We start from the raw sequence: 27594 nt of genomic DNA, 5'->3' as shown, positions 1-27594 counted from the left end.
GGCTTCCCCCATTATCAACATACCCCACCAAACAGTACATTTGTTACAAGTGATGAACCTACATTGATACATCATAATCACCCAAAGTCCACTGTTTACATTAGGGTTCACTCATGGTATTGTACATTCCATGGGTTTGGATAAATGTATAATGACATGTATTCATAATTATGGTATCATACAGAGTATTTTCGATGCTTTAAAAATCCTCTGTGCTCTACCTATGCACCCCTTTCATTGATCTTTTTACTGTCTCCAGTAAACTCTGGGTTTTACTTTCCCAGAATGTCATATAGTTGGAATCATACAGCGTTTGGCCTTTCAAATTGACTTCTTTCATGTAGTAATATGCATTTAAGATTCCTCCATATCTTTTCATGGCTTGATAGCTCTTTTTATTTTAGCACTAAATAATATTTCATTGTCTGGATGTACCACAGTTTCTTTATCGATTCACCTAATGAAGCACATCTTGATTGCTTCCAAGGTTTGGCAATTATGAATGAAGCTGCTATAAACATCCATGTGCAGGTTTTTGGGTGGACATAAGTTTTTGACTCCTTTGGATACATACCAAGGAGCACAAATGCTGGATCATATGATAAAGTATGTTTAGTTTTCTAAGAAACTGCCAAACTGTCTTCCATAGTGACTGTACCATTTTGCATTCCCATCAACAATGTATGAGTTCCCGTTGTTTCACATCCTCATCAGCATTTGGTGCTGCCAGTGTTCCAGATTTTGGTCATGCTAATAGGGGTGTGGTGGTAGTTCATTGTTGTTTTAATTTACATTTCCCCGATGGCATATGATGTGGAGCATCTTTTCATTTGCTTATTTGCCATCTATATATCTTCTTTGGCAAGGTGTCTGTTAAGGTCTTTACCCCATTTTTTTGTTTGGTTTGTTTTTTGTTTTTTTTGTGTGTGAGGAGGATCAGCCCTGAGCCAATCTTCCTTTTTTTTTTTTTTTGCTGAGGAAGATTGGCCCTGGGCTAACATCCGTGCCCATCTTCCTCCACTTTATACGGGACGCCGCCACAGCATGGCTTGGCAAGTGGTGCGTTGGTGCGTGCGCGGGATCGGAACCGGCGAACCCCGGGCCACCACAGCGGAGCGCGCGCACTTAACTGCTTGCACCACCGGGCCGACCCCTTTACCTCATTTTTTAATTGAGTTGTTTTCTTATTGTTGAGCTTTAAGAGTTTTTTTATATTTTAGATAACAGTCCTTTACCAGGTGTGTCTTTTGAATTTATTTTCTCTCAGTCTGTGGCTTGTCTTCTCATTCTCTTGACATTGTTTTTTGCAGAGCAGAAGCTTTTAATTTTAATGAAGTCCAGCTTATCAATTATTTCTTTCATGGATTGTGCCTGTGTTGGTGTTGTACTTAAAAAGTCATTGCCATACCCAAGGTCATCTAGGTTTTCTCCTATGTTATCTTTTAGAAGTTTTGTAGTTTTGTGTTTTACACTTAGGCCTGTGATCTATTTTGAGTTACTTTTTGTGAAGGATGTAAGGTCTCTGTCTAGATTCATTTTTCTTGCACATGGATATCCAGTTGTTCCAGCACCATTTCTTGAAAAAACTATCTTTGCTTCATTGTATTGCCTTTCCTCCTTTGTCAAAGATCAGTTGACTGTATTTATGGAGGTCTATTTCCAGTCTCTCTATCTGTTCCATTAATCTATTTGTCTATTCTTTCACCAGTACCACACTGTCTTGATTACTGTAGCTTTTTATTTAGTAAGTCTTGAAGTCAGGTAGTGTCAATCTTCCAACTTTATTCTTCTCCTTCAATATTGTATTGGCTGTTCTGGATCTTTTCCCTCTCTGTATAAACTTTAGAATCAGTTTTTCAATATCCACAAAATAACTTACTGGGATTTTGATTGCGATTGCATTGAATCTATAAATCAAGTTGGGAACAACTGATCTTGACAATATGGAGTCTTTCCATCCATGAACATGGAATATCTCTTTATTCAGCTTTGTTTTTAAAAAGATTTATGTCCTGGGCCCAGCCTGGTGGCGTAGCAGTTAAGTTCGTGCGCTCCGCTTCCGCAGCCTGGGATTTGCAGGTTCGGATCCTGGGCGTGGACTGACACACCGCTCGTCAAGCCATGCTGTGGTGGCATCTCATATAAAGTAGAGGAAGATGGACACAGATGTTAGCCCAGGGCCAATCTTCCTCAGCAAAGAGAGGAGGATTGGCAACGGATGTTAGCTCAGGGCTAATCTTCCTCACAAAAAAAAAAAAATGTCCTATTTTACCTGGCATTTCTAGGTATTTTTTAAATTAAATTAACTCTTTTATTCTAAAATAACTGTAAATCACATGCACTTGTAAGAAATAATGAAAAGAGATCCCATGTACTCTTAAGCCTGTTTCCCCCAATGGTAGCATCTTGTAAAACTATAGTACAATAACACAATCAGGATACTGATATTAATACAGTCAAAATATAGAACATTTCTATCACCACAGGATCCTTCAAGTTGCGTTTTATAGTTGTACCTTCGCCCCTCCCACCCTCACCTCCTCAATACCTGTCAATTACTAATCTGTTTTCCATTTCTATAATTTTTGTCATTCCAAGAATATTATATAAATGGATTCATATAGTATGTAGCCTTTGGATAATGGCTTTTTTTACCTCAGCATAATTCCCTGGAGATTCGTCCAGGTCATTGCATGTATCAGTGGTTCTTTTTTTTTTTTTACTGCTGTGTAGTATTCATTACACAGTATGGATGTAGTATAGTTTTTTTTAACTCTTCACCCCTGAAGGGCATCTGGGTTGTTTCTACCATTCAGATATTATGAGTAAAGCTGCTATGAACATTCATGTACAAGTTTTCATGTGGACTCAAGTCTTCATTTCTCTGGGATAAGTGCCCAGGAGTACAACTACTGGGTTGTATGGTAGTTGCAGGTTTATTTTTTTAAGAAACTGCTTAACAGTTTTCCAGAGTGGCTGTACTATTTTACATTCCCACCACCAATGTATGAGTGATCCAGTTTCTCTGCATCCTTGCCAGCATTTTGTGTTGTCACTATTATTTTTTTTTTAGCTATTCTGATAGTGTGTAATGATATCTCATTGTGGTTTTAATTTGCATTTCCCTAATAGCTAGTGATGTTAAGCATCTTTCCTTGTGCTTATTTGCCGTCTGTGTATCCTCTTTGGTGAAATATCTTTCATTCATTTTCTAATTGGATTGTTTGTTTTTTTTAATTGTTGATTTTTAAGAGTTCTTAATATAGATACTAGGCCTCTGTCAGATACATGTTTGCAAATATTCTCTCCCATTGATCTATGTGCTTATCCCTCTTCCAACACCATGGTTTTGATTACTGTAGCTATATAATAAGTCTTGCTATCAGGTAGACTGATTCCTCCTACTCTATCGTTTCGGGTTTTTTTTTCAAAATTGTTTTAGCTATTTTAGGGATTATGCCTTTCCATATAAATTTTAGAATAATTTTGTTTATATCTACAAAAAAAAAGCTGGAATTTTGAGTGAAAATGGGTTAAACCTGTAAATCAATTTGGGAGAACTGCTATCTTTACTACTTTAACTCTTTCAATCCATGAACACAGTCTCTCCATTTATTTAGATCTATGATTTCTTTCATCAGCATTTTACAGTATTCAGCATACAAGTCTTGCATATGTTCTGTTAGGTTTACAGCTAAGTATTTAATCTTTTTGAGTGAATGTAAATGGTATTGTATTTTTTTTTTCTCCTGAGGAAGATTCACCCTGAGCTAACATCTGTTGCCAATCTTCCCCTATTTTGTATATGGGTCACTGCCACAGCGTGGCTGATGAGTGGTGTAGGTCCACACCGGGGATCCAAACCTGTGCACCTTGGCTGCCAAAGTGGGGCATGCTGAACTTAACCACTATGCCATGGGGCTGGTCTCAATGGTATTGTATTTTTAATTTTAGTGTCTATGCATTCATTGCTATTCAGAGAGATAAAATAGATTTTTCTATGTTTATTTTACATCCTGTGACCTTGGCAAATTCATTTTTTAGTTCTAGGAGTTATTTTGTAGATTCTTGAGATTTTCTACAGAGACAAAAATGTAATCTGCAGTAAGGTCAGTTTCATTTCTTCTTTTTGATCTGTATATCTTTTATTTTATTTTCTTGTCTTATTGCACTAGGTTGAACAAAAGTTTCCCCTTTGCCTGTTCTTAGGGGAAAAGCTTTCAGTCTTTCATCATTAAGTATAACATATAATGGTAGCTATAGCTTTTTAGATATTCTTTATCAAATTGAGGATTTCCCCTCTATTCCTGTTTTTCTGAGAGTTCCTTATCATGATCGGTGTTGACTTTGTGAAATGCTTTTTCTACATCAATTGATATGATCCTGTGAATTTTTTCTTCCTTGGTTTATTAACTGGCTAAATTACATTGATTGACTTTCAAATACTGAACCAGCCTTACATCCCTGAAATCAACCCCACTTGGTCATGGTGTATAATTCTTTTCATACATTTTTGAATACTATTTCATAGTATTTTATTGATAATTTTTCTATCTATATCCATGTGGGGATATATGTCTGTAGTTTGGGGATTAGTCTTTGACTGTTTTTGGTATGAGAGTAATACTAGATTCATAAAATGAATTGGGAAGTGTTCCTTCTTCTATTTTCTGAAAGAGATTGTGTGGAATTGGTATAAATTCTTTTTTAAAAGCTTGGTAAAATTTTCCAGTGAAACAATCTGGGCCTGGAGATTGGGGGTAAAAAGGTTTTTTTTATTACAATTTCAATTTCCATCATAGTTATGGAACTACCTATCTACTTAGTACTAAGGATATCTTTGGACTTCGTAGACCAAAGAAAGGTAAGTCCTAAGACAGCTGTAAGGAATTCCTAGAAGTAACTCAATTTGCTCTACAGAACTCACAAAAGGCTCCAGAAGTGGCACATCAGATACTTCTGAAAGTGGGATAAACTGGTTGAAAGTCTGCTTAAGAAGCAGTTAGACTCCAAGATCCCCTTCCTTACTTTGGCAAAACTCTGTGTGTTATTGTCTAAAGAGGGTAAAACAGAAAGTTGCTGGACTAAGAGATAACTGGGTACAATTAAGGGCAAAGGTACCATATTGAAAAAAAGGATTGAATAATAATGAATGTACTTAATGCTGAGACCCCAGCTTTCCGCCCCACTCAGTTTCTAGAATATTGAAATCAGAAGGCCCTTGTCTGAGAAATCAGAGCAGCCCAAAATAAAACACCTAAAGACATCATCAAGCAATGAGATAGATCAGCCACTTCTCCCCACAATTAAGCTCACAAGTCCTTTCCTTAAATATGAACAAGCAAATAAGGATCACCAGAAATCTTAGAAAAGGCTCTAACATGAAATGTAGTGACAAAAACAAACAAACAAACAAACAAAAACCAGAAGCCAGTAATTTGGAAGGAACTGAGACTACGCAAGAAGAAGAAAACTTCCCCCCAAAAGTCTATTCATATCCTCATAGACAAAAGAGAAGATACTGCACCTGGGAATCAGGGACTGCACCTGGGAATCAGGGATAGAATGCTATTTAAAAATAAATTTAAGGAACAAAAAAAAAAGCCTCAGAAAAAAATAGAGAGAGAAAGAAAGAGATATAAAATACCTAGTAAGAGAGCTGGAAAATAAGTTAGGTAAATCTCCCAGAAAGTAGGGCAAATGGACAAAGAGAGGAAAATAGGAAGTCTAATACCTGAATAATAGGAGTTTTAACAAAAGAGAACAGAGAAAAATGAAGAGAAAAAATCATCAAAGAAATAATTTGAGACCAAAAGGAATAAATATTCATAGTGAAAGGGTCCAATCTGTGTCCAACACAATGGATGAAAATAGACCAACGCCAAGACATAGCATTATGAAATATCAGAACACCTGGAGCAGACAAATGCTTCTAAATGCTTCCAGAGAGGAGAAAAAAAGAGTAGGAAAGCAGAATGCCTTCAGATTTCTTAACACACCATTTATTATTAGAAGATGAGGGAGCAATGCCTTCAAGTTTCTGAGGGAAAATAATTTCTATATAACTCTATACCTGGAAAGCCATCATTCAAGTTTGAGGGTAAAATAAAGACATTTTCAGATATCCAGGAAGTTCCTGAACAATGTACTCCATAAAAACGAGAAGGTAATTAAGAAAAAGGAAGAGAGGTGATGAGGAAACAGGAGCACTAACGCAGGAGAGAGGTCAGTGACGGATCCAGGACGACAGTAAGATGAGGTTCCAGGACGCCTCCTGAGTTCCTAGCTAGAGAGCAACTGATTCAGCATAAGGCCATTACGAATTCTCCAGGAAAGAAGTCTAAAAGAAGATGAACGAGAATGAAAATTAGAAGAGTGAGTGAAAATTAGAATGACTAATTTTTCTGAATTAGCAATAAACGTAGAAAACTAAAAAAAGAAGCAAACAAAAGACAAGGCAATCATTGACTCTAGAGAACAGAAAAAATACTCAGGAAAGGAAAAATAATTACAGTATATCACATGACTCAGCTGTGCATAGTATAGAGACACAGACATAACAATTTAAACATGAGTATTGGTCTAGACAAAGTCACATATAACCCTGAACGAGGGACTGGAGGGGAAAGAGGGAGAGAGCAGGTGTGCACGCACGAGCACAGGCACTAAGGGAACAAGAGGTGTGAAAGACTGCCAAATCCTCTTGTTCCAAAGTATGAATCTAAGAGATAAGGCCTACAACTGAACAACCATGAAGTTGCAATTTAGCGTGTTATTTAGAAATTTAGAATAAATATAAAAATAATCAAAGAAAAGAGTTAATAGTAGTTGCCCCTGGAGAATGAGAAAATGGGAGGAAGGGGATCAGGAGATTGTTGTTTTTCACCTCAAGCCTAATTGAGCTTTTTGGCTCTCTAAACTATATATATGTACCTATATGGAAAAAAAATAAATAAATAAAATAAAGTAAAATCTTTTTAAAAATCTCATTGTAATAAGTCCGTATTCTCCAACATAGTTTTCAATATTCCTTACCTATCCCACAGACCCATACTATAGTCAAGCAGGCTTTTTTTTTTTTAATCAACCCTGGAATTTATTAATGCATTTATGTACTTATTTATGGAATAAAATTTACTAAATTTCCACTATATGTCAGTAATAATGTTGGACACAGGATAAAGAGATAAAAGACACCATCTACGCCACCTAAAATTTTGTTTCAATTGTGGAAATAGAAACATAAAACAACACAATGAAATAGAACTCTGATAAAAGTATTCACAAGATCCTAAGGAAACACAGAAGAGTTGCATGTAACCGAGTAAAGGGTAGGAACTGCCAACAAATGCATACAGGAAGAAATGGGGATTCGAAGGAGTTTTCAAGGCCACCTATGCGTCAACCAGAAAAAGGAGAAAAGGATGCTTTAGGCAGAAGGAAGAGCATTGACAAAACATGTGAGGTGATAGTATGAATTCACTTATTTACTCTTTCAATTCACATTATTTGGGTCCCAATCACATGTTAGATACTGTTAGACCTTGGAGTGGCAGTCATTGTCCCTTCCCTAAAAGGAGTCCTATTTTGCCAACAATATGAAGCACAAAAGAGGATCGTCAAAGTTAGACCAATGTGTCAAGACAGGCTTGCTAAACGAGGATGACCTTGAAGAATAAGTAAGAATCAGCCTGATATCACACTAAAAAAAGAAACAAAAGTATACATGATAAGATGCAGATGATTACAACAATAGACACAAAAAGGGCCAGGTTTAATGGGAAGGAAAGAATATAAGGTAACAAATATGCCATAGCAGCATTTTAAAACTTCATTAGAAGTTAACACATCAGAAAAAAAAAATTCAAGTGGGAAGGATCTTGAAAATCACTCTCAAATACACAGGAAAATAAAAAGAGATGAAAGTGATTAGAGAGAACATAGTCAAAGTGGAAGAGAGACAGAAATAACTGGCATTCATGAAGAAGAGGCCAGAACAAATGGGCAAGAACCAACAGTGAATGATATAAGAGAAGAAAATTTCTCCTACAATAAAAAAGAATCTAAATCTGTATGACAAAGGTGGCCACCATGTGCCAAGGAAAAATAAATAAAAACAGACTGACAGCTAGACACAACCTTGTAAAACTCTTGACTTGAGGAAAAAATAAAGACTTCTATAGGTAGCCAGAGAGAACTAACAGGTTATCTACAAAAGAAGAACAAAAGTCAAGCTGGCCCAACAGGTCTATGAGCAACACTGTATACCAAACTTTATGGAAAAAGAACTTCTGAGTCTTGAGAGGGAAAAGCTGTGTCTCAGGAATTTTATACCTAAATAAGCCATTCACTGTTTATGTGTGAAGGCAAGAGAAAGACGTTTTCAGATATATGAGGACTCATAAAGTATAAGACCGACAACTTTTTCCTGAAATTAAAAAGGCTATAAAGGCTTGCTGCTTGAAGTGTGGTCCATGGACAAGCAGCATTGATGTCACCTGGGAATTTGTTAGAAATGAAAGCTCCTGGGCCCCACTCCAGACCTACTGAATCAAAGTTTATATTTTAACAAGATCCCTAGGTGATTCATATGTGCACTAAAATTCCAGAAGCACAGCTCAAAACATATCCCTGCCAACAAAGTGATGATTCAAAATGAAGAACTGAAAAGATTGACAATGAGCACTGAAATAATGGATGCACACATACACAATTAAGCTTCAACATGGTTTGAAATATGATTATGAAAGAAAAGATATAAAGGGGAAAAACAATGCCAATAAATTGAGTATAAAATCCCATATTATACTAATGAAACCCAGGAAGTGGAATGAAGAAGAAAAGCATAAAATATTTATCAGCTTACATAGAGAGAAATCAAAAGAAACTATTTGGTTATTGGCATTGATAGTTATAAAGTAATTATTAAAACATGGTTTTCAAACACCTTAAATTCAATTATCAGTAAAATAAAAACAGGATGTGTGTGTGTGTGTGTGTGTGTGTGTGTGTGTGTGTGTGTATAATTTCCAAATTACCAGAGGCAAAATTTCAGGAAAAAACATGAAAGAAAGATTTTAAATAGAGATGGTAATCTGAGCACATATATTCAACTCCTTCTCCTTACAAATGCCTACTGAAATGACCAACAGAGTACATTAATAAGTTAACATCCCTACCTCACATCTGTAAACTCATAGAGGCTATATACAAGCCAGAAACGTCAATGTATAGTGTAAGCAAGACTGAATTAAAGGAGAATGCATAAATATACTATTCACTGTACACAAAAAAGAAGACTGCTTTTGAATTCTGTGGCAGAGATCCACAGGAGACCCCCCCCAATACACACTAAATCGAAGTGACAGATGATGCAGCCAGAATTCCCGGCAATCAATGGCATAGGGGTGGCTAGTAGAAGACAAAAATGTAGAGGCAGGTAAGATTCCACTGGATGGGGGCCCCTATGAAACACTCAGTGCCTAAATGGACTGGGGTACTCTGGAGGGTTAAGTGAAGTGTGGGTCTCTGCAGTACTATCTCCAAATAAAGAAAAGCCACAAAAATCACAGAAAAAGAAATTCATTAGCAGAAAGGCAATGTTCCTTCCCACAAATGCCTTCAACTGTGGCTTCCTGTTCACTCTCCGTACTGACACAAAGCTGCAATAGATCTAAAGCAGTGATTCTTACCCAGACAGAAGAAGGGCATTTTTCCCACGGAGAGTCAGAACTGAATCAACAAGGGATTTGATCAAACTCTGACTCTAATCCAGCTCCCTGATACTTGGAGTATAGGGACTTGGAGATACACACACACACATACATACATATACATATGTATACATATATACATACATGCAGATTTTCTAAATATGCTCTTATTTCTTAAATGGAAGCTTAGACCATTGATTGCTTTCAGCCAATTCTTTTCTAATATGTGCATGTGGGGCTATAAAATTCCCTATGAGGATGGATTTAGGTACATCCTCCAAGTTTTGATATATTGTATTTTCACGATCCCTCTTTATTTCTGATAATATTTCTTTCCTTAGTTTTCACTTTGTCTGATATTAGTATAGCTTGAAGAATTTTCTTTTAATTAGTGTCACACATTATAGCTTTTTTGTATGCTTTTGTTTTCAGTGTTTTGGTGACCTTATATCTAAGGTTTGTCTCTAGTGAACAGTACCTAATTTTTGTTTTACAGTCTAACGACCTTTATCTTTTAACTGGAGTACTTAGTCCATTTACATCTAATGTAAAAACTGATATATTGGGGGGTTCAAATTTACCATCTTACCAGTTGTTTTCTATTTGTCACACTTGCTCTATGTTCTTTTTTCTCTCCTTTCTTGAGTTCTTTGGAACCAATCAAATATTTTATCATTATTCTATTTCTCTCTATGATAGTTGGTTAGGTACATAATTCTTTTACATGCTTTTAATGGTAACCCTAGAAGCTGCAACATGCATCCTTGACTTTGAAAAGTCAAATGTAAATTAGTTACTTTTACAATTTTCTGGGCAATTCAAAGACATTAGAACACTTTAACTCCATTTAATCCCTTCCCAAATTTTATGTTGTGGTTTCCCTGTTTTTTTAAATTCTACATATATTTAAACCCCCACAAAACATTACTATTATTGCTTTAAACAGTTAATATTCATTTGTATTTATGTCCTCAATTGCTCTTCATTTCTTCCTGCATTTCTGTCCTCTGTATGGGATCATTTTCCTTCTACCTAAGGAACTCCCTTTGGCACTTCTTTTAACACAAGCCAGATAGTAAAGAATTCTCTCAGTTTTTGTTTGTCTGAAAATATATTTATTTCACCTTCACATTCGAAGGATATTTTTGCTAAGTAGAGAATTCTATTATAATAGTTATTTTCTGCTCCAATTAAAAGGCATAGGGTGGCTGATTGGATAAAACAACAAGACCCATATATAGGCTGCATACAAGAGACACACTTCAGACCTAAAGACACTCACAAACTGAAAGTGAAGGGATGGAAAAAGATACTCCACGCAAATGGCAATAAAAAGAAAGCTGGGGTAGCAGTACTCATATCAGACAAAACAGACTTTAAAACAAAAACTGTAAAAAGAGACAAAGAAGGGCATTACATAATGATCAAGGGAACAGTCCACAAGAGGAAATAACACTTGTAAATATCTACACACCCAATGTAGGTGCACCTAAATATAAAAAGCAATTATTAACAGACATAAAAACAGAAATAGACAGTAACACAATAATAGTAGGGGACTTTAACACTCCACTTACACCAATGGATAGATCATCCAAACAGAAGATCAATAAGGAAACATTGGGGGAGCTGGCCCAGTGGCACAAGCCGTTAAGTGTGCGCGCTCCGCTGCAGCGGCCCGGGGTTCGCCGGTTCGGATCCCGGGCGCGCACCGACGCACTGCTTGGTCAAGCTATGCTGTGGCGGCGTCCCATATAAAGTGGAGGAAGATGGGCACGGATGTTAGCCCAGGGCCAGTCTTCCTCAGCAAAAAAACAGGAGGATTGGCAGATGTTAGCACAGGGCTGATCTCCTCACAAAAAAATAAACAAATAAGGAAACATTGGCCTTAAATGACACACTAGAACAGATGGACCTAGTAGATATATACAGAGCGTTCCATCCAAAAACCGAAGAATACACGTTCTTTTCAAATGCACATGGAACATTCTCCAGGATTGATCACATATTAGGCCACAAAACAAGTCTCCATCAATTTAAGAAGATTGAAATAATACCAAGCATCTTTTCTGACCACAACGGGATGAAACTGGAAATCAACTATAGGAAGAAAATCAGAAAAGCCACAAATACGTGGAGATTAAACAAAATGCTACTGAACAACGACTGGGTCAACGAAGAAATCAAAGAATAAATCAAAAAATACCTGGAGACAAATGAAAATGAAAATACGACATTTCAGAATTTATGGGATACAGCGAAAGCGGTTCTGAGAGGGAAGTTTATAGCAATACAGGCCTATCTCAACAAACAAGAAAAATCTCAAATAAACAATCTAACAATGCACCTAAAGGAACTGGGAAAAGAAGAACAAACCAAGCCCAAAATCAGTAGAAGAAGGGAAATAATAAAAATCAGAGCAGAAATAAATGAAATAGAGACTAAAAAAATAATAGAAAAAAATTAATAAAACCAAGAGCTGGTTCTTTGAAAAGATAAACAAAATTGACAAACCTTTAGCTAGACTCACCAAGAAAAAAAGAGAGAAGGCACAAATAAGTAAAATCAGAAATGAAAGAGGAGAAGTTACAACAGACACCTCAGAGATACAAAAGATTATAAGAGAATACTATGAAAAGCTATATGCCAACCAATTCGACAATCTGGAAGAAATGGATAAATTCTTAGAACCATACAACCTTCCAAAACTGGATCAAGAAGAAATAGAGAATTTGAAGAGACCAATCACCAGTAAGGAGATCGAAACAGTAATCAAAAACCTCCCCAAAAATAAAAGTCCAGGACCACACGGCTTCCCTGCTGAATTCTACCAAACATTCAAAGAAGACTTAATACCTATCCTTCTCAAACTCTTCCAAAAAATTAAGGAGTGGGGGAAGCTCCCTAACTCATTCTACGAAGCCAACATTACCCTGATACCAAAACCAGACAAGGACAACACAAAAAAAGAAAATTACAGGCCAATATCACTGATGAACATCAATGCAAAAATCCTCAACAAAATACTAGCAAATCGCATACAGCAATACGTTAAAAAGATTATACACCATGATCAAGTGGGATTTATTCCAGCTATGCAGGGATGGTTCAACATTCGCAAATCAATCAACGTAATACACCACATTAATAAAATGAAGAATAAAAATCACATGATCATCTCAATAGATGCAGAGAAAGCATTTGACAAGATACAGCATCCATTTATGATAAAACCTCTGAGGGCCGGCCCCGTGGCTTAGCGGTTAGGTGCACACGATCTGCTGCTGGCAGCCCGGGTTCAATCCCGGGCACGCACCGACGCACCGCTTCTCCGGCCATGCTGAGGCCGTGTCCCACATACAGCAACTAGAAGGATGTGCAGCTATGAGCTACAACTATCTGCTGGGGCTTTGGGGGGAAAAATAAATAAATTTTAAAAATTAAAAAAAAAAAAAAACTCTGAATAAAATGGGTATAGAAGGAAAGTACCTCAACGTAATAAAGGCCATATATGAGAAATCCACAGCTAATACTATCCTCAATGGTGAAAAACTGAAACCCATCCCTCTAAGAACAGGAACCAGACAAGGATGCCCACTATCACCACTCCTATTTAACATAGTACTGGAAGTCCTAGCCAGAGCAATCAGGCAAGAGAAAGAAATAAAAGGGATCCAAACTGGAAAGGAAGAAGTGAAACTGTCACTATTTGCAGATGACATGATTTTACATATAGAAAACCCTAAAGAATCCACCAGAAAACTTTTAGAAGTAATAAACGAATATGGTAAAGTTGCAGGATACAAAATCAACATACAAAATAGATAAAGAAGATGTGGTATATACACACAATGGAATACTACTCGGCCATAAGGAACGATGAAATCCAGCCATTTGTGACAACATGGATGGACATTGAGGGTATCATGCAAAGTGAAATAAGTCAGAGGGAGAAGGTCAAATACCGTATGATTTCCTTCATTAAGTGGTAGATAATAACAACAATAAACAAACACATAGAGACAGAGATTGGATTGGTGGTTACCAGAGGGGAAGAGGGGAGGGAGGAGGGTGAAAGGGATAATTTGGCACATGCATGTGGTGATGGGTTGTAATTAGTATTTGGGTGGTGAACATGATGTAATCTATGCAGAAATAGAAGTATAATGATGTACACCTGAAATTTATACAATGTTATAAACCAATGTTACTACAATAAACAAAAAATTAAAAAAATAAAAATAAAAAAAATATAATAGTTATTTTCTGTCAAGATGTTAAACAGGTAATTTCATTATCTTCTAATGAGAAGTGAGCAGTTGACCTCATTTTTGCTCCTTTGAAGGTAATGTGTCTTTTCCCTCTGGCTCCTTTTAAGATTTTACTGTGATGTGTTTATGCAATTTATTATGTTTGAGTTTTGTAGAGTTTCTTGAATTTGTGGCTTAATATCTTTATAACTTCTGAAAATTTTGGAAAATTCTTGGTTACTATCTCTTCAAATAGTGCTTCTACCCTACTCTCCAGCTCTCTTTTCCCTTTAGGACCCCAATTACACATGTTTTAGACCTTTTCACCTTGTTCCATAGATTCCTTTTCTATTTTCTGTGTTTTTCCCCCTCCATAATTTAGCCTGGATATTTCTACAAACCTACACTCTCTTTTGCTGTTTCTAATCTGCTACTAAGGCCATCTATTTAGTTTATAATTTTAGATAGCATATGTTTCTGTTCTCAAATTTCCATTTCATTCTATTTTATGGATTCCAGTTCTCTGGTGAAATCCTGTATTTTGTGATCTATTTTTGTAAACATATTTATTATGGGGATTTTGTTTTGTTTGTTTTTTTGTTCATTTGTTTTTTAACACACAGCTCTAATAACTACAGTACCTGTTTCTATTGCCTGTTTTTTTCCTCTCGACCTTGTCTCATGGCAAGACTGGTAATGTTTTACCGAATTACGTACATGATCTATCAAAACTTGTATGACCTCTGGTTGATGTCATCTTCCTCCAGGGTCTTTTTCACAACACCAGCTTTTTTCAAAAACTTCTTGGAGACAGTTGGAATAGCAACAGATCTTATTATTCAAATTTGGGTTGAGCTAATTCGAGACTGGGTTTCAGTCTTAGTATTATGCGGTCTATTTAGGACTGATTTTCCCTTTCTCCTAGGGTAGAGCGCTTCAGGGACACCCGCTGGGCACCTGAAGTGTTTAGCAGGGCTTTGAATCCCGGTTTTTATGTCCCGGGACCGTGAGACTGCCAACAGACCTGCCAGCTTCTCCGCCTCGTGGCAGATGCTGTCTGTTTGGCTTCTCCGCCTCTTACTGCTTAAGAACTGGTGAACGCCTGGAGGAAACATACGGCTCAGACAAAGTCACTTTTCTGCACATCACTTCCTTCAGAGATCTTGGAACCTCAAGTTTTAGGTCCCTTACTACATTTTACTTCTCAATTTCTGGTTCCCAATTTCCCATCATTGGACAGTTAATATCTGTCATAGTTTTTATTGGTCCAAAGTGAAGTGAGACAAATAAGGACAAAACAGTGGATTTTCATAAAGCTAAATGAATTCAATTTAAAGGCAGGTCTTTTAATCTAAGATTATGCCCTACTTTTTGATGTTAAAATGAAAAGATTCTGATTGTAATTCTTTTTTGAAAAGTCTGTGATGGTAGCCCATTGTTGAGTTTTGTTGGTTTGTTTTTATTTTTGTCCTTATTTGACCAAATAAAAAATTGACAACCTATGTCAGTTCCAAATACAGTTTTATTTGAAACTTTACTAGTATTTGAAATTCAAAAGTCTGAGAAGCAGATTCTTTACCCTGGCCTGCCTTTCTACCCTCTTCAACATTGGCCCATTCTGCTTTCTCCCTTGTCTATTGTTTTCCAGACATAAAAGCCTCTTTTCATTTCCTGCTCCAACACCTTTACACACGCTGCTCCCACTATCTGAATTTCATGTCCCATAACCCTCCCCTTTCACATAACTGACTTCCCCTCAGCAGTCAGGGCTCAGCACAGACCCTTAGCACAGAGGACTTCCCTAGATAGGGGTTATCTATCCCCTTGACACAATTTTTAATTATATGTAATTTGATTACATACTTGTTTACTGTATGTCCCCCTAGACCATAAGAACCATGAGAGCAGGCTCTGTGTTAGTTTAATTCACAGTTGTTAAACTCTTTACACACACCAAGGTATAAAAAAGGTCTGGAGGGGCCAGCCTGGTGGCACAGCAGTTGGGTTCACGTGTTCCCTTTCGGCTGCCCAGGGTTCGCCAGTTCGGATCCTGGGTGTGAACCTACTCACCACTCATCAAGACATGCTGAGGTGGCGTCCCACATAGAGTAACTAAAAGGACCTACAACCAGGATATGCAACTATCTACTGGGGGCTTTGGAGAGAAAAAAGAAAAAAAAAGAGGAAGATTGACAACAGATGTTAGCTCAGGGCCAATCTTCCTCAGGAAAAAAAAAAAAGTCAAGCTGGAGACTTAGATAGTGGAAGGACTTCTGAAGATTTCTTTGAGAAATCTATGCTATGATCCAACTCGCATTCTGCCCCACCAAGAAAGAGAAGGGTTGAGGGCTTCAATCTGCTAACACCAAATCAAGAGGAAGAAATTTTAGGGACACCACTTGGAGAGTTCAATATGTATCTCCTGCAGTTGGTTGGTGTCTAATCCACACCTGAGAAATTTAAGGGCTAAGTGATCAGCTGCAGTGACCTGTGTAAGCAGAGTAGGTGTTGCTGCATTAACTCCTGGAACTTCAAGGGTTTGTTTAGCAAAGTTCACATGAGGGTTTCCAGTGAATGAGATGTGGACCACATGCAAGAGAGCCAGAATGGGGTTGTCTTAGGAACCAACCCAGACGGCCACTGAGGAGGGAGCAGACATAAACAGGGAGAGGCTGAAAGTATACCTAGCTGTCCCAGAGCTGAGGAAAGAACAGAATTACTAAGACATAGGCTTATGAATAGCACAACTCAAGGGAATTGCAGGCAAGAGATCCCAAGGGATTGGAGGGAGAAGGGGAGATAGTGTCTCAGAAAAATCCATCCAAGTGCTCATAATAGAAGGACCCCGCTGTAAACACTTGCCAAACCAGAGAGCACCAACACCTGCTCACTAAAGTCAAGGCAGAACTTTCCTCTACCTCTTCCTCTCCTCTTGCCCAAATCTCCCTTTCTGAATGGGTAGAGGAAAGACAGAAGAAGCTGATCATCTGCCCTTCCTTACCCGAAGCCTTTTCATTAGCAGCTGACCCCAGTTAGGAAAGAGGAGATGCAAATTCACTCACACATTGAGGTAGATCACTCGGCAAAATTATATTCCAGGTAAAATCAAAGAAATCTTAAAAAGTAATTAAATAATAAATATGTAAGCATTTGGGTTGCAGGAAAATAGGATAAAAGTGGTCATTCATGGTCCTTCATATATTCCTCTAATTCTTTTTAACAAATGCAAGTATATACTATTAAAAAAAAGACAAACACAAGTAAATCCCACTCCTTTCCCACCCAAACCTTACCATTAATTGCAAATTATTTAGACTCAGATTTGGAGGCCACAGAGAGGTGCAAAAGCCTAACCTTCTCGACTCCAGTTTCCATGCTGGAGACTCCATCAAGTGACTTACCAGCAGTGGGAAAGAACTTATCCCTTACATCCCTTACATAAGAAGCCCCTCCCTGCCCCTCGCCCACAAGAGTGTGGCCCTTCTATTGCAGGTCTCACCAGAATAAATATATCCCAGTACAACACAATATCCTACCATTCTTCCATGCTGCTTGACACACCTAGAGTAACAGGGCCTTTATTTCCTCGCCAAGGTAATAGCATAGGGGTAGAAGGTATACCACTTTGTCTTTACAAGACTAATCCCTGGATTCAGTTCTGCAACCATTTACTTAGAGTTCAGTGCTCTGAGTCAGAACTCACCCTGGGGTAATGATACCAACCAACAGTGTCTCCAGCAGCCTTCCCATGCCTTCCTGGAGTGGACCAAGAGTCCTCCTTCCCAAAGGCCACGTCTACAGTCTCTCATCTGCCCTGCTCTGCACTCAAGAACAGTAGGAGGTACTTGGTCACTATTTAATATATCATAAAACAGTAACCTCGATGAAATCCAAACTTGAGCCAAAAAATGTTCTCCCTGCGTTTCTGTTCTACATCCTAACGCTATTCAGGGAAAGTCAATTTACTCATTCACCTGACAACATCCCAAATCTGAAAATGGCTGCCATGATCCTGGAGTCTTCTTTTGTCCAGGAGCAGCAAATCAGGTTCCCTCAACCTGGGGCTCTGTCTTTCCTGAGAGCTGAGGTAAAATCCTTGGCTAGAATTTAAACGGCCCTGTGAAGAATTACCTCAAATTGTCTCAAAAGCAATTATAAATGTGGGCTTATTACAAATTTATGTTTTTTTTAAGAAGCTGATCTTACATTTTAACAAATATTTAATATAAATATATCTAAGATGTGAAAACAGAACTTGCATTACCTTCTTAATCAATGGGTTGCTCAGAGAAAGTGAACAAGACATGAATTAAAATGGTAACAACTCAAGGGCAGAACCCAGACGACGTAACCTCCTACCCCAAGTGTTGACAACTTTGGGCCAGTGACTTAACATGCCAGGCCTTCCCTCCCTCAAAGCCCAAAGTGTCTATTATTCCTGGCTTCTATGAGTTGGGAGCCTCATATGGATAGAGTATGGCCACACTCATGAAAATGGGACCATTATTATTTAAATATGGTAACTTGACGTTGACCAACATTTAGACATAGCAGATGTTACACCACCATCATAGTACGTTCCAAGGCAAGAAGGCAAGCTGCCCCCTCCCCCACCCCATCCCACAGAGAAGAGCAAGCAAAGCCACCACTTACCTCCCAGTCAAACATCTCCGCAGAGAATATGATGCTCCTCCTCCGCAAGTCCGGGAGCAGTCACTCCAGTCCCCCCAAGCGTCCCAGTTGCCATCTTTCTCTTCATCTGAACGAGTGTTTCTTGAGGTCTAGAATGTGAAAAAACACAATAAATTATAGAAAATGTGGTAGAACTCTCCTAAATCTTCCCCACTTTTTCCAGAGTCTTATCCTAAGCTGTTCACAGAGACCAGAGTTGCTTTAAAATGCTTTGCTTTGGAATGGCTACATTAAAAAAGACCATACAAGATAGGTTTATGTGGAAACTAGTGGCATATGAGTAGCTTTCCACCTTAAGAATGTTTTGGACAGATGGCTTCTAAGCTCAATTTTAAATTGGAAATTTTATCATTCTGCAATTGAAATAAATTGTCTAAATATCAATAATTTTTTACTATGATTATGATTATTATGTTTTTATAACTTACATAGCAGGGTCCCAGCTTGTACCTAAGTTCTCACCCCCGAAATTCCGACTTGCCTGTCTGTCAGACATATCGGTGCTAATTCCAAGGAAATCTTTTTGCACGAGGATTTGGGGAACCTCATGAGAGAGGCTCCATCCCAAGAAAACAAAGTAAGTAAAGCTTTAGGGGTCCAAGAAAATAGGGAAAGGTCAATTATGAATATAGTTTGGTTTAATTTGTCTTCTGGACTTGCCGCCATTGACTTATGCCAGGATATACCAGAGAAAAGAGAAGAGGGGGAGTTACAAGTTGAAAATATATAAATAGACGTAGATTTAGATTTTTAAAAAATGATGTGTATTACTTAAATAAAGTTACCAAACTTTACTAAGGGGCCTAAAGTAACTTGAATCAATGAAGAAATATACCATAGTCCTAAATGAGTAGACTCAATACTGTAAAAATGTTATTCTCTCCAAATTAATCTATAAATTTATAGCAACTCCAATCAAAATCCCAAAAGGAATCTTTTTGGAACCTAACAAATTATTCTAAAGTTCATCTGGTAGAGTAAATGTCTACATGAGCCAAAAAAAAAAAAAACACCTGTACAAGAAGGGAAATGAGAAGGAAATTGCCTCAATTAAAAGAGTATAGAATTGGCATAGCGATAGCAGTCAGATCTATGAAATTTTTAAAAAGAAGAGTCCAGAAATGGACCCAAGTAGAAGGATATAGTATGGGACCACAAGTCAATGTGATGAATGATTAAAAAAAAAAAATAGATAACTTCTTCACAAAATACACCAAAATGAATTCCAGATATACTAGAAATTTATATTAAAATACTGAAACTATAGCGGGGCTGGCCTGGGGGCACAGTGGTTAAGTTTGCGCGCTCCACTTCTGTGGCCCGGGGTTGGCAGGTTCGGATCCCAGGCACAGACCTATGCACTGCTTATCAAGCCATGCTGTGGCAGGCATCCCACATATAAAGTAGAGGAAGATGGGCACAGATGTTAGCCCAGGGCCAGTCTTCCTCAGCAAAAAAGAGGAGGATTGGCAATGGATGTTAGCTCGGGGCTAATCTTCCTCACCAGAAAAAAAAATATATATATATATATATATACACATATATATATATAAAATACTGAAACCATAAAATCCTAGAAAAATTATAGATTAATAGTCATATAGACTTGATATAGGAAAGCCTGTCCTAGATATGTCAACAAAGGTAGAAACTATAAAGGAAAAGACTGATAGATTTAATTACATTAAAATAAAAACACATTTGGCATTTCTATCTCTTGACCTATAGATAAACATATAGGTGTATGAATATACACACAAAAATGTAGTAGCAAAAGTACAAATATATGAGCTGGATGAAAACCCACCAAATTGCCTCTAAGAATGGAGGATGCAGACTAGGAGTGAATGTTGCTGGAGAAAGAGACAAAAGGGATGCCAACTGAATATTCTATTTCCTACCCCCTCCCATGAAATATCTGGAGCAAATATGACAGAATGTTAAATTTGATGAAGACAGTTAGTGCTATAAACGGATGTTAGTTTTATCTGATTTTGTATGGGCTTTGAAATTTCTTTTTTAAAAAATATTTTGGGGGTAAAAGGCAATCCTTAGAGAACAACATCAGCCTATATCGTTTTTACTACAGATAAACGAGTACACGGATAGAGAGAGGAGTGTGTGGTTCATTAAATTGTTAGCAATGCCCACCTCTGGGTGATTTTAACTTCTCTTGTTTTTGTTTCTCTGCATTTTGTAAAAAAATTTTTCTATAGCAAACGCTTTCGTGCTTTAATTAAAAACAAGCAAGCAAACAAACAAACGAAAACCACCTCCTGTTGACACACAGAAAAGTCAAGTCAGACAGAATTTAATAGGTAAGTTCTAAGTTGGGAACAGCAGAGTTTATGAAGGAAACCCTGAGCTACTAATAAACGGCACCATGCGACTGAACTGGATATTGCACAGGTCCCCTTAAGCCCTTAGGCCAAGTGACCTCATCCAACCAAAAGAAATTAAATTAAGAGACAGATCTGTAGAAAGGACCTTCAGAAGTGAAATGAGGAAATAATGACTGGAAGCAAGGAGGGGGTTTTCCAATAACTTTCCCCCAGCTCTCACCGGCCAGTAGGCTCTCTGCCAAGCTGCCTATTTATAGCCCAGTACACAGCCCTACTAGAAGCAATATTTCAGAAACAGTCAAGTGAAAGGAAAGGATAAATATCTGGCAACTGATCAAATCTGTCATTGGGAATAAGGGCTAATTAAACCCATACTATTTACTGTTCTAATTAGACCACTGTTCAGTTCAATTTTCTACACTAAACGTCACCAAATGTAACTGTGTCCCGTCTGTACCATAACATAAAATAAAGTTTTAATTCATAAAAAATATAATAAGCAGTTTAATACATTCATCTGGACTTTTAGGTTGGTAAGTCCAAATCATTTAGGTAAACGTTTAAAATATACACAGCTGAAATTGATTTTTCATTTTGTCACTCGATATACTGATAGGCTGAATGTGAAAAGTTGAAAAACATCATCGTATATATTATAAAATGAAAGTTGAGAGTTCTTTGCAATATTGTTTTAATTTGTTTTTATTCCCACTATCCCATCTGTTCAGTTTATAGTTAGAGTCAGGTTTCTTTCCATAACTTCTCCACCTTTACTTACAAAAAAACAAAAAAGAATCTTGATTCTAAAATAACTAAAATAGGCATGCTATAAATGCAAACATTTGGTTTCTCTGGTTGGATCGGTTAAGATATTTTCCCCCTAAGAAAACAGAGAAAAATGACATCTCAAGAGGGGTGCTCAAGTTTTTCTCCTCTTCTTGGCTATGAAGATGGTCAGATTTTGTTTTGAAACCCCAATGCTATTTCCTACCAGCCAGTACCCCTGCCCTTCTCATGTATTCTTCATTATTCAAAGGGTAACAATAATATCCCAGATTTCTATCCCGTTCTCATCTCTTCCCTCGGATGCCAGAAGCACGATGACAACACAAACATTCAGAAAAAAGCCCCATTGGAACAGACTACAGCACCAGCAGGGTCATTTCTGAACATCCATGTTTGTGTGTTCTTCCTTGTAGGGTAACAGAACCTGCTTCCCTGGAACTGACATCCTTCCAGAGCAGTGGACGGTGAGTCTCCATCCTCTTCTACAGAAAAACCCTTCTCAAGCTTTCTCAGATGATCTGGTGCCTTCAGTTGTCCCAGCTCTTTTACAAATATTGTCTCTCTCTCCACACACTTAAGTTTGCACATTTTTAATCTTCAAATGTAGTGTCCAGAATATAACACTGTATCTGAGAATAACAAAGACCCCACATTGCCCCTAGGATCCAGGTTTCTTTTGATGGAATCTAAGCTTCCTTCTTTCTTTCTTCTCTCCCTCCCTCCCCTCCTCTCTCCGTCCCTCCTTCCCTGCCTTGCTTCCTTCCTTCCTTCCTTCCTTTTTCAGTCCCATCATATATTGGATCTCATCATGGAAGCAGTATCACATAATGGTTAAAAGCTGTGTGGCTCTGGATAAGTTTCTTAACCTTTTTAAAACTCATTTATAAAACAGAGATGATAATCTTTACCCCAACAGGATTTAAATAAAATAACACATATAAAGCAAATCACGTGGCATCTCAACAAACGTAATAAGGGAATGTCTCAATAAGCATAAGCGATTGTTGTTCTTCAAAATGATGTCTTTCTCAAAACAATGACAGTAGAGCCAGCTCTCTCCCATTTTTACTTATGTAAGACTTAACATTAATCACTACTGAATTTCCTCTTGTTGGTTTTGGCCCAGATTCTGGCCTGCTGAGATCTGTTTGAACCCTGATCCTGTCACCCCATCTACGAGCCACTTTGCTCAGCTTTGTGGCTTCCATGCTCCACCCAAGTCCGATAAACGTGCTGGACATAGCTCCCTAATCTTACAGAATTCCATGAATGCATATTTCTGCTCTTTTAAAATAGTAAGCAGACCATAATGCCAAGTAAGCAGCCAACTAATCAGACTTGGAATCTGTGAACACAGTTTAATGTTACAATAAAAATATGAAATAATGCCGTTCACCATCATCAAACGTTAGGAGGCAGAAGGAGCTGTGGGGAGGAAAGAAAACAGCCATTAGGAGGAGCTGGATCAGACACAGCAGGGTCTGTATTCTTGGGCTGTCTGGTGGTGGTGAGCCTCCTGAGAGAAGAGGTATTTAGCAGCCCCACTTTGGCCAGCCCAGCTCTTAAATCTAGTGATAGTAAAATATGGCTGACTGATATCAGCTTGATGGTTGGCCTGATGGTAACCCTGAAGAGGCAACTTCTGTGTTTGTCAGTTGGGTACTACTGTTTCCAATTCCCTCTTTTCAAACAACTCCAAAGGCTGTCTTAATTAATTACTTAAATTCCATGCTATTAATACTTTGTAAGATAAGTTGTTATCTGAACACTATCTATAGATTTTTTCCCCCAAGTCTGAGTCAACCCACGTCATGTCACTCTGTGACTCTGCCTTTGCCCAGACTCAGAAGTACAGCATGGAGAAAGATCTGAAGAATGTGGTCCTGCATAAACCAGCTACTATATATGCAGAGGGTGAGCACTGCTTGCCAGTACTTTTTCTACATTCTTTCTAACCTTCTCAACAAATCCTTGAGGTGGATATTACCATCCCCAATATACAGGTGAACAACTATGGCTTCGAGAAGCACGTGCCCAGGGTTTGGAGGGGCCCGGGCAGAACCCCATTCTTTCTGACCCCAGACAAAGCCTGCATTTTCCTCCTTGATGCTCCACCGCAATTCGTGACCGGAAATCCAGTCAAATACAGCAGCCGATCTATCATCACTCACAGTCAGCATTTCACATCTTGGATCAAATACATCTGCTACTGTGATTCGCTTGACCACAACATTCTTTTGATATCTCAATGAAGTCTTTTACTTTTTTCCTCTATATTGCAAGTAGAGCTATACTTCTGTTTTTCCAAAGTATTTGATTTTATCTAGGTTATTTCATGAGGAATACACATTCTTGACTGACATTCACAGACCCAGATGCATCTGTTAATTTTCTCAAACAAACATATACTAAGGGCTTGCAGAGTTCAAGGCTCAGTGCCCTGGGAGGACAAGCATGGATCGAGCCCTCAAAGAGAGTGAGCAGCAGGTGAGAGAGGCTGAAGGGACGCAGTGAGGCAGAATCAGCCCTTAGTCGTTGAGAGCAACAGACACAAGGGACCCAGGGCAAGGAGACAGAAGCAATTTCTACCTTGGTTAGGAGAGCTGGGGCACATACTTTCCACGGAACACACCAATTCTGCTGGAAGCACGGACAGAGCCTCACATGTCCTTATCAACTTCTCTCATGTAATGGGATTGCAAATGAGTTCTTATTTTTGGCTTATTTCTATTTTCTAACTGTGATGGAATTACAACACTTTTCTATTTTATTCTTTTTGATTATCTATGTTTCCCAATTTTATACTATGAACATGTATAGTTTACGCAATAAAACATCCAATAAAAGTTTTTTTTTTAAAAGGGGGAAAAAAAACACTGAAGGGAAACCTATGAAAACACATCCAGAGAAGCAAAATGCACTTTGTGCTGTTTGGTTAGAACTATCAGGCTTAATGATCTCTTAGGAAATCATATTTTCCTAAGGAAAGTTCAAGCTAGGGAATATTTTGGAGGAAAAATTCAAAAAAGATATTGTTTACTCATTATATAATAGAACTGGTAAAAGCCAAGAATATGGTAGGAATAAGTGTGTTCACAGTTTCATAAAGACTCAAGGTCTTCTTGGCTTTCTTGGATCTCCATACATAAATCAAATCATAAAATATTTTCCTGACAAGTTCTTAATCTGTGACTTATAATGAATAGTATAGTTCTACTAGTCTTGCAAAAACGTTAGTAATTAAACACAGATTTCACATATAAGGTCACTTATTGGAAATGCTATATTAACAGCTCCATATTAAAAACAACCCAAAATAAAATAAGTTCCACTAGGATAGTACTTCCCAGACATCAAATAAATGTTCATTCCAAGGTTACCACAAAGGTTATTTAAGGAGATCGCAAATGACCCAGATTTTGTTAACAGTAAACACATTCTTTTAGGTTAATAACTACCTTAAGGTCTTTAACAACAAAAATTTTTAAAAATATGGATTGGGAAAATGACATAAAAATGTCACTCAAGCTGTCGCACAGACTCAACAATTCAGTTCAACCAGAACTAAAGCTGTGTGTTAGGCACTGCTGAGAAACGCTCCATACCCCTGTATCTCACCTCTCCCTTCTTCAGTCCATTCTACCCTCTACAGAAAAGTGTATATATATAAGATCTCCACAACTCATTGCCCTGATGGCCAATCACTTCCAGGATTTGGTCTACCCTTTCCTAGCCAATGTGTTCCTGATTATTTTGCCATGTTCTTAAAGCCGTTCACTAATTCCTCAGAACACATCCATCCCTCCAGGCTCTCCACGACCTGCTCTGCCTCATTCTCCAGCTCCATTTCTTGCAGCTCCTGCTGAAACCACATCCTATGTTCCAAACACACCATATTTCTCATTCTTCCCCAAACACAAACACATTTCCAAGTCCTGCTTCCCATGATAAACTCCAAAACAACACTAAGACCCTCTCCTACCAGGTTCCCATCACTTGTCCCTAAAATAATTCTGACCAAGAGAGCAGCTCTATTTGCAGGTGACCAGTAAACGGAGAGGCAGAACCAGCCCTGCTTCCCTGAGCCTGAGGTCAGGATAGTCCAGGAGAGCTCCTGAGAAAGCATCTTGCTCCCTGGGTTTTTCCTGCCAGCCCCACTACCTGGGAGGCTGGCCCCAGCCCTGTGATCCCTCACCTCATTTAGTTCCCTCCCCTCATTTAGTTCCCTCCCCTAGTTAGTCTGGCATGAACTGATCTGGTTATGTACTATTCTGTCTCCTCATCAACACACACCAGTCGCCCTCACTCTCAAACTCCTGGATTGAAGGTTCGTTGGACCTCTTGTTCCAGTAAAAAAAAAACTCCCACAAATGCTAGGAAGAGTTTCCAAATCATGGCGACCAAAGCTTCTCCAAGTCAAGATGAAGAACACCCGCCAAACATTTCCAGACTTCTGAGAGGGAGGCAGGCCTTCTGTACACAGCAATCCAGTCCATTGTCCTCAGTGGGAGAACTACGTCCCAGTGGGAAACAGAAGGCAGATTCAGATGGGGATAATTTGAGGAGCACTTTTAAAACACGCTGTTTACTAAGACGTGGTCAGGGTACAGGGAAATCACAAGGGCTGGTGCAGCACCCTGGGGCTGGCACTAGGCAGGCTCTGTGAATCTGATGATTCACTTTATCTGCCTGGGCCCTGCAGGCAAGATGGGGCTAGGGCAGGCAGAGCCTTGTGTAAAGGGCTGCCTGACAAAAGATAAGGCCTCTGGTCAAGAATCACAGCCCACAGTAACCCCAAAAGATTAGAGCTGGCAAATAAAAACACTTCTCTCCTCCCTCTCTCCAATCCCCTGCAGTGCTCACCATTGGCTGAACCCAACCAGAAGCCAGAGGACAAAGGAGACCAGTGATGAAGTCCATACAGGTCAGCCTCCTGGGTGGGTGCAGCACAGGGTGGGGAGCAGCGGAGAGGGGATCTGGAGGGCGAAAGGAAGCTTTCCAGCACAGTAATTTATTGACTCACAGGAATATTTTTAAGCAGAGGAGCAACTTTGGCAAATTGTATTTTGGAAAAGTTACTCTGGCAGGAGTGTGGGGAAGGACTGAGGGAGGAGAGCCACACATAATAGCACAGCTGGAAGGCCACTGCCTAGAGCAGGCAAGAGACAAGAGCCCAGGCTAGATACGACCAGTGTCTGGAAGAGGGGGCAGGGACGTGGTTGTTGTAGTTTTTTGTTTGCTTGTTTTTTCATTTATTTTTATTGAAATATAATTGATATATAACATTATATTAGCTTCAGGTGTACAACACGACGACTCAATATTTGTATATATTGCAAAATGATCACCATAATAAGTCTAGTTAACGTCCATCACCATATATAGTTACAAATTTTTTTTTCTTGTGATAAGGACTTTTAAGATTTACTCTCTTAGACGTGAAGTTTTTTGTTTTTTTGTTTTTTGTGAGGAAGATCAGCCCTGAGCTACCATCCCTGCTAATCCTCTTCTTTTTTGCTGAGGAAGACCAGCTCTGAGCTAACATCTATTGCCAATCCTCCTCCTTTTTTTCCCCAAAGCCCCAGTAGATAATTGTATGTCATAGTTGCACATCTTTCAGTTGCTGTATGTGGGATGCGGCCTCAGCATGGCCGGACAAGCGGTGCGTCGGTGCACACCCGGGATCCGAACCTGGGCCGCCAGTAGAGGAGCGTGCGCACTCAACCGCTAAGCCACCGGGCTGGCCCCAGATGTGAAGTTTTAAGGAGCTAGAATCAATAGGACCTGCAGCTGACAGAGGCAAGAGAAAGA

At 38.5% G+C, this 27594-nt stretch overlaps 1 protein-coding gene across 1 annotated transcript in view; it reads right to left on the bottom strand.

The window, feature by feature from the left end:
* Nucleotides 1-27594, bottom strand: part of LOC131406510 (endophilin-A3) — a 536830-nt gene that overhangs the window by 243346 nt on the left and 265890 nt on the right. The window contains exon 11 of the mRNA XM_058542566.1: nucleotides 18617-18744. Coding sequence (XP_058398549.1) covers nucleotides 18617-18744 — 128 coding nt within the window. The remainder of the gene's footprint in view (nucleotides 1-18616; nucleotides 18745-27594) is intronic.

This window comes from Diceros bicornis, chromosome 5, assembly GCF_020826845.1.
Source record: "Diceros bicornis minor isolate mBicDic1 chromosome 5, mDicBic1.mat.cur, whole genome shotgun sequence".
In the NCBI taxonomy this organism is placed as follows: Eukaryota; Metazoa; Chordata; class Mammalia; order Perissodactyla; family Rhinocerotidae; genus Diceros; species Diceros bicornis.
This window is presented reverse-complemented; position numbering and strand designations above follow the sequence as displayed.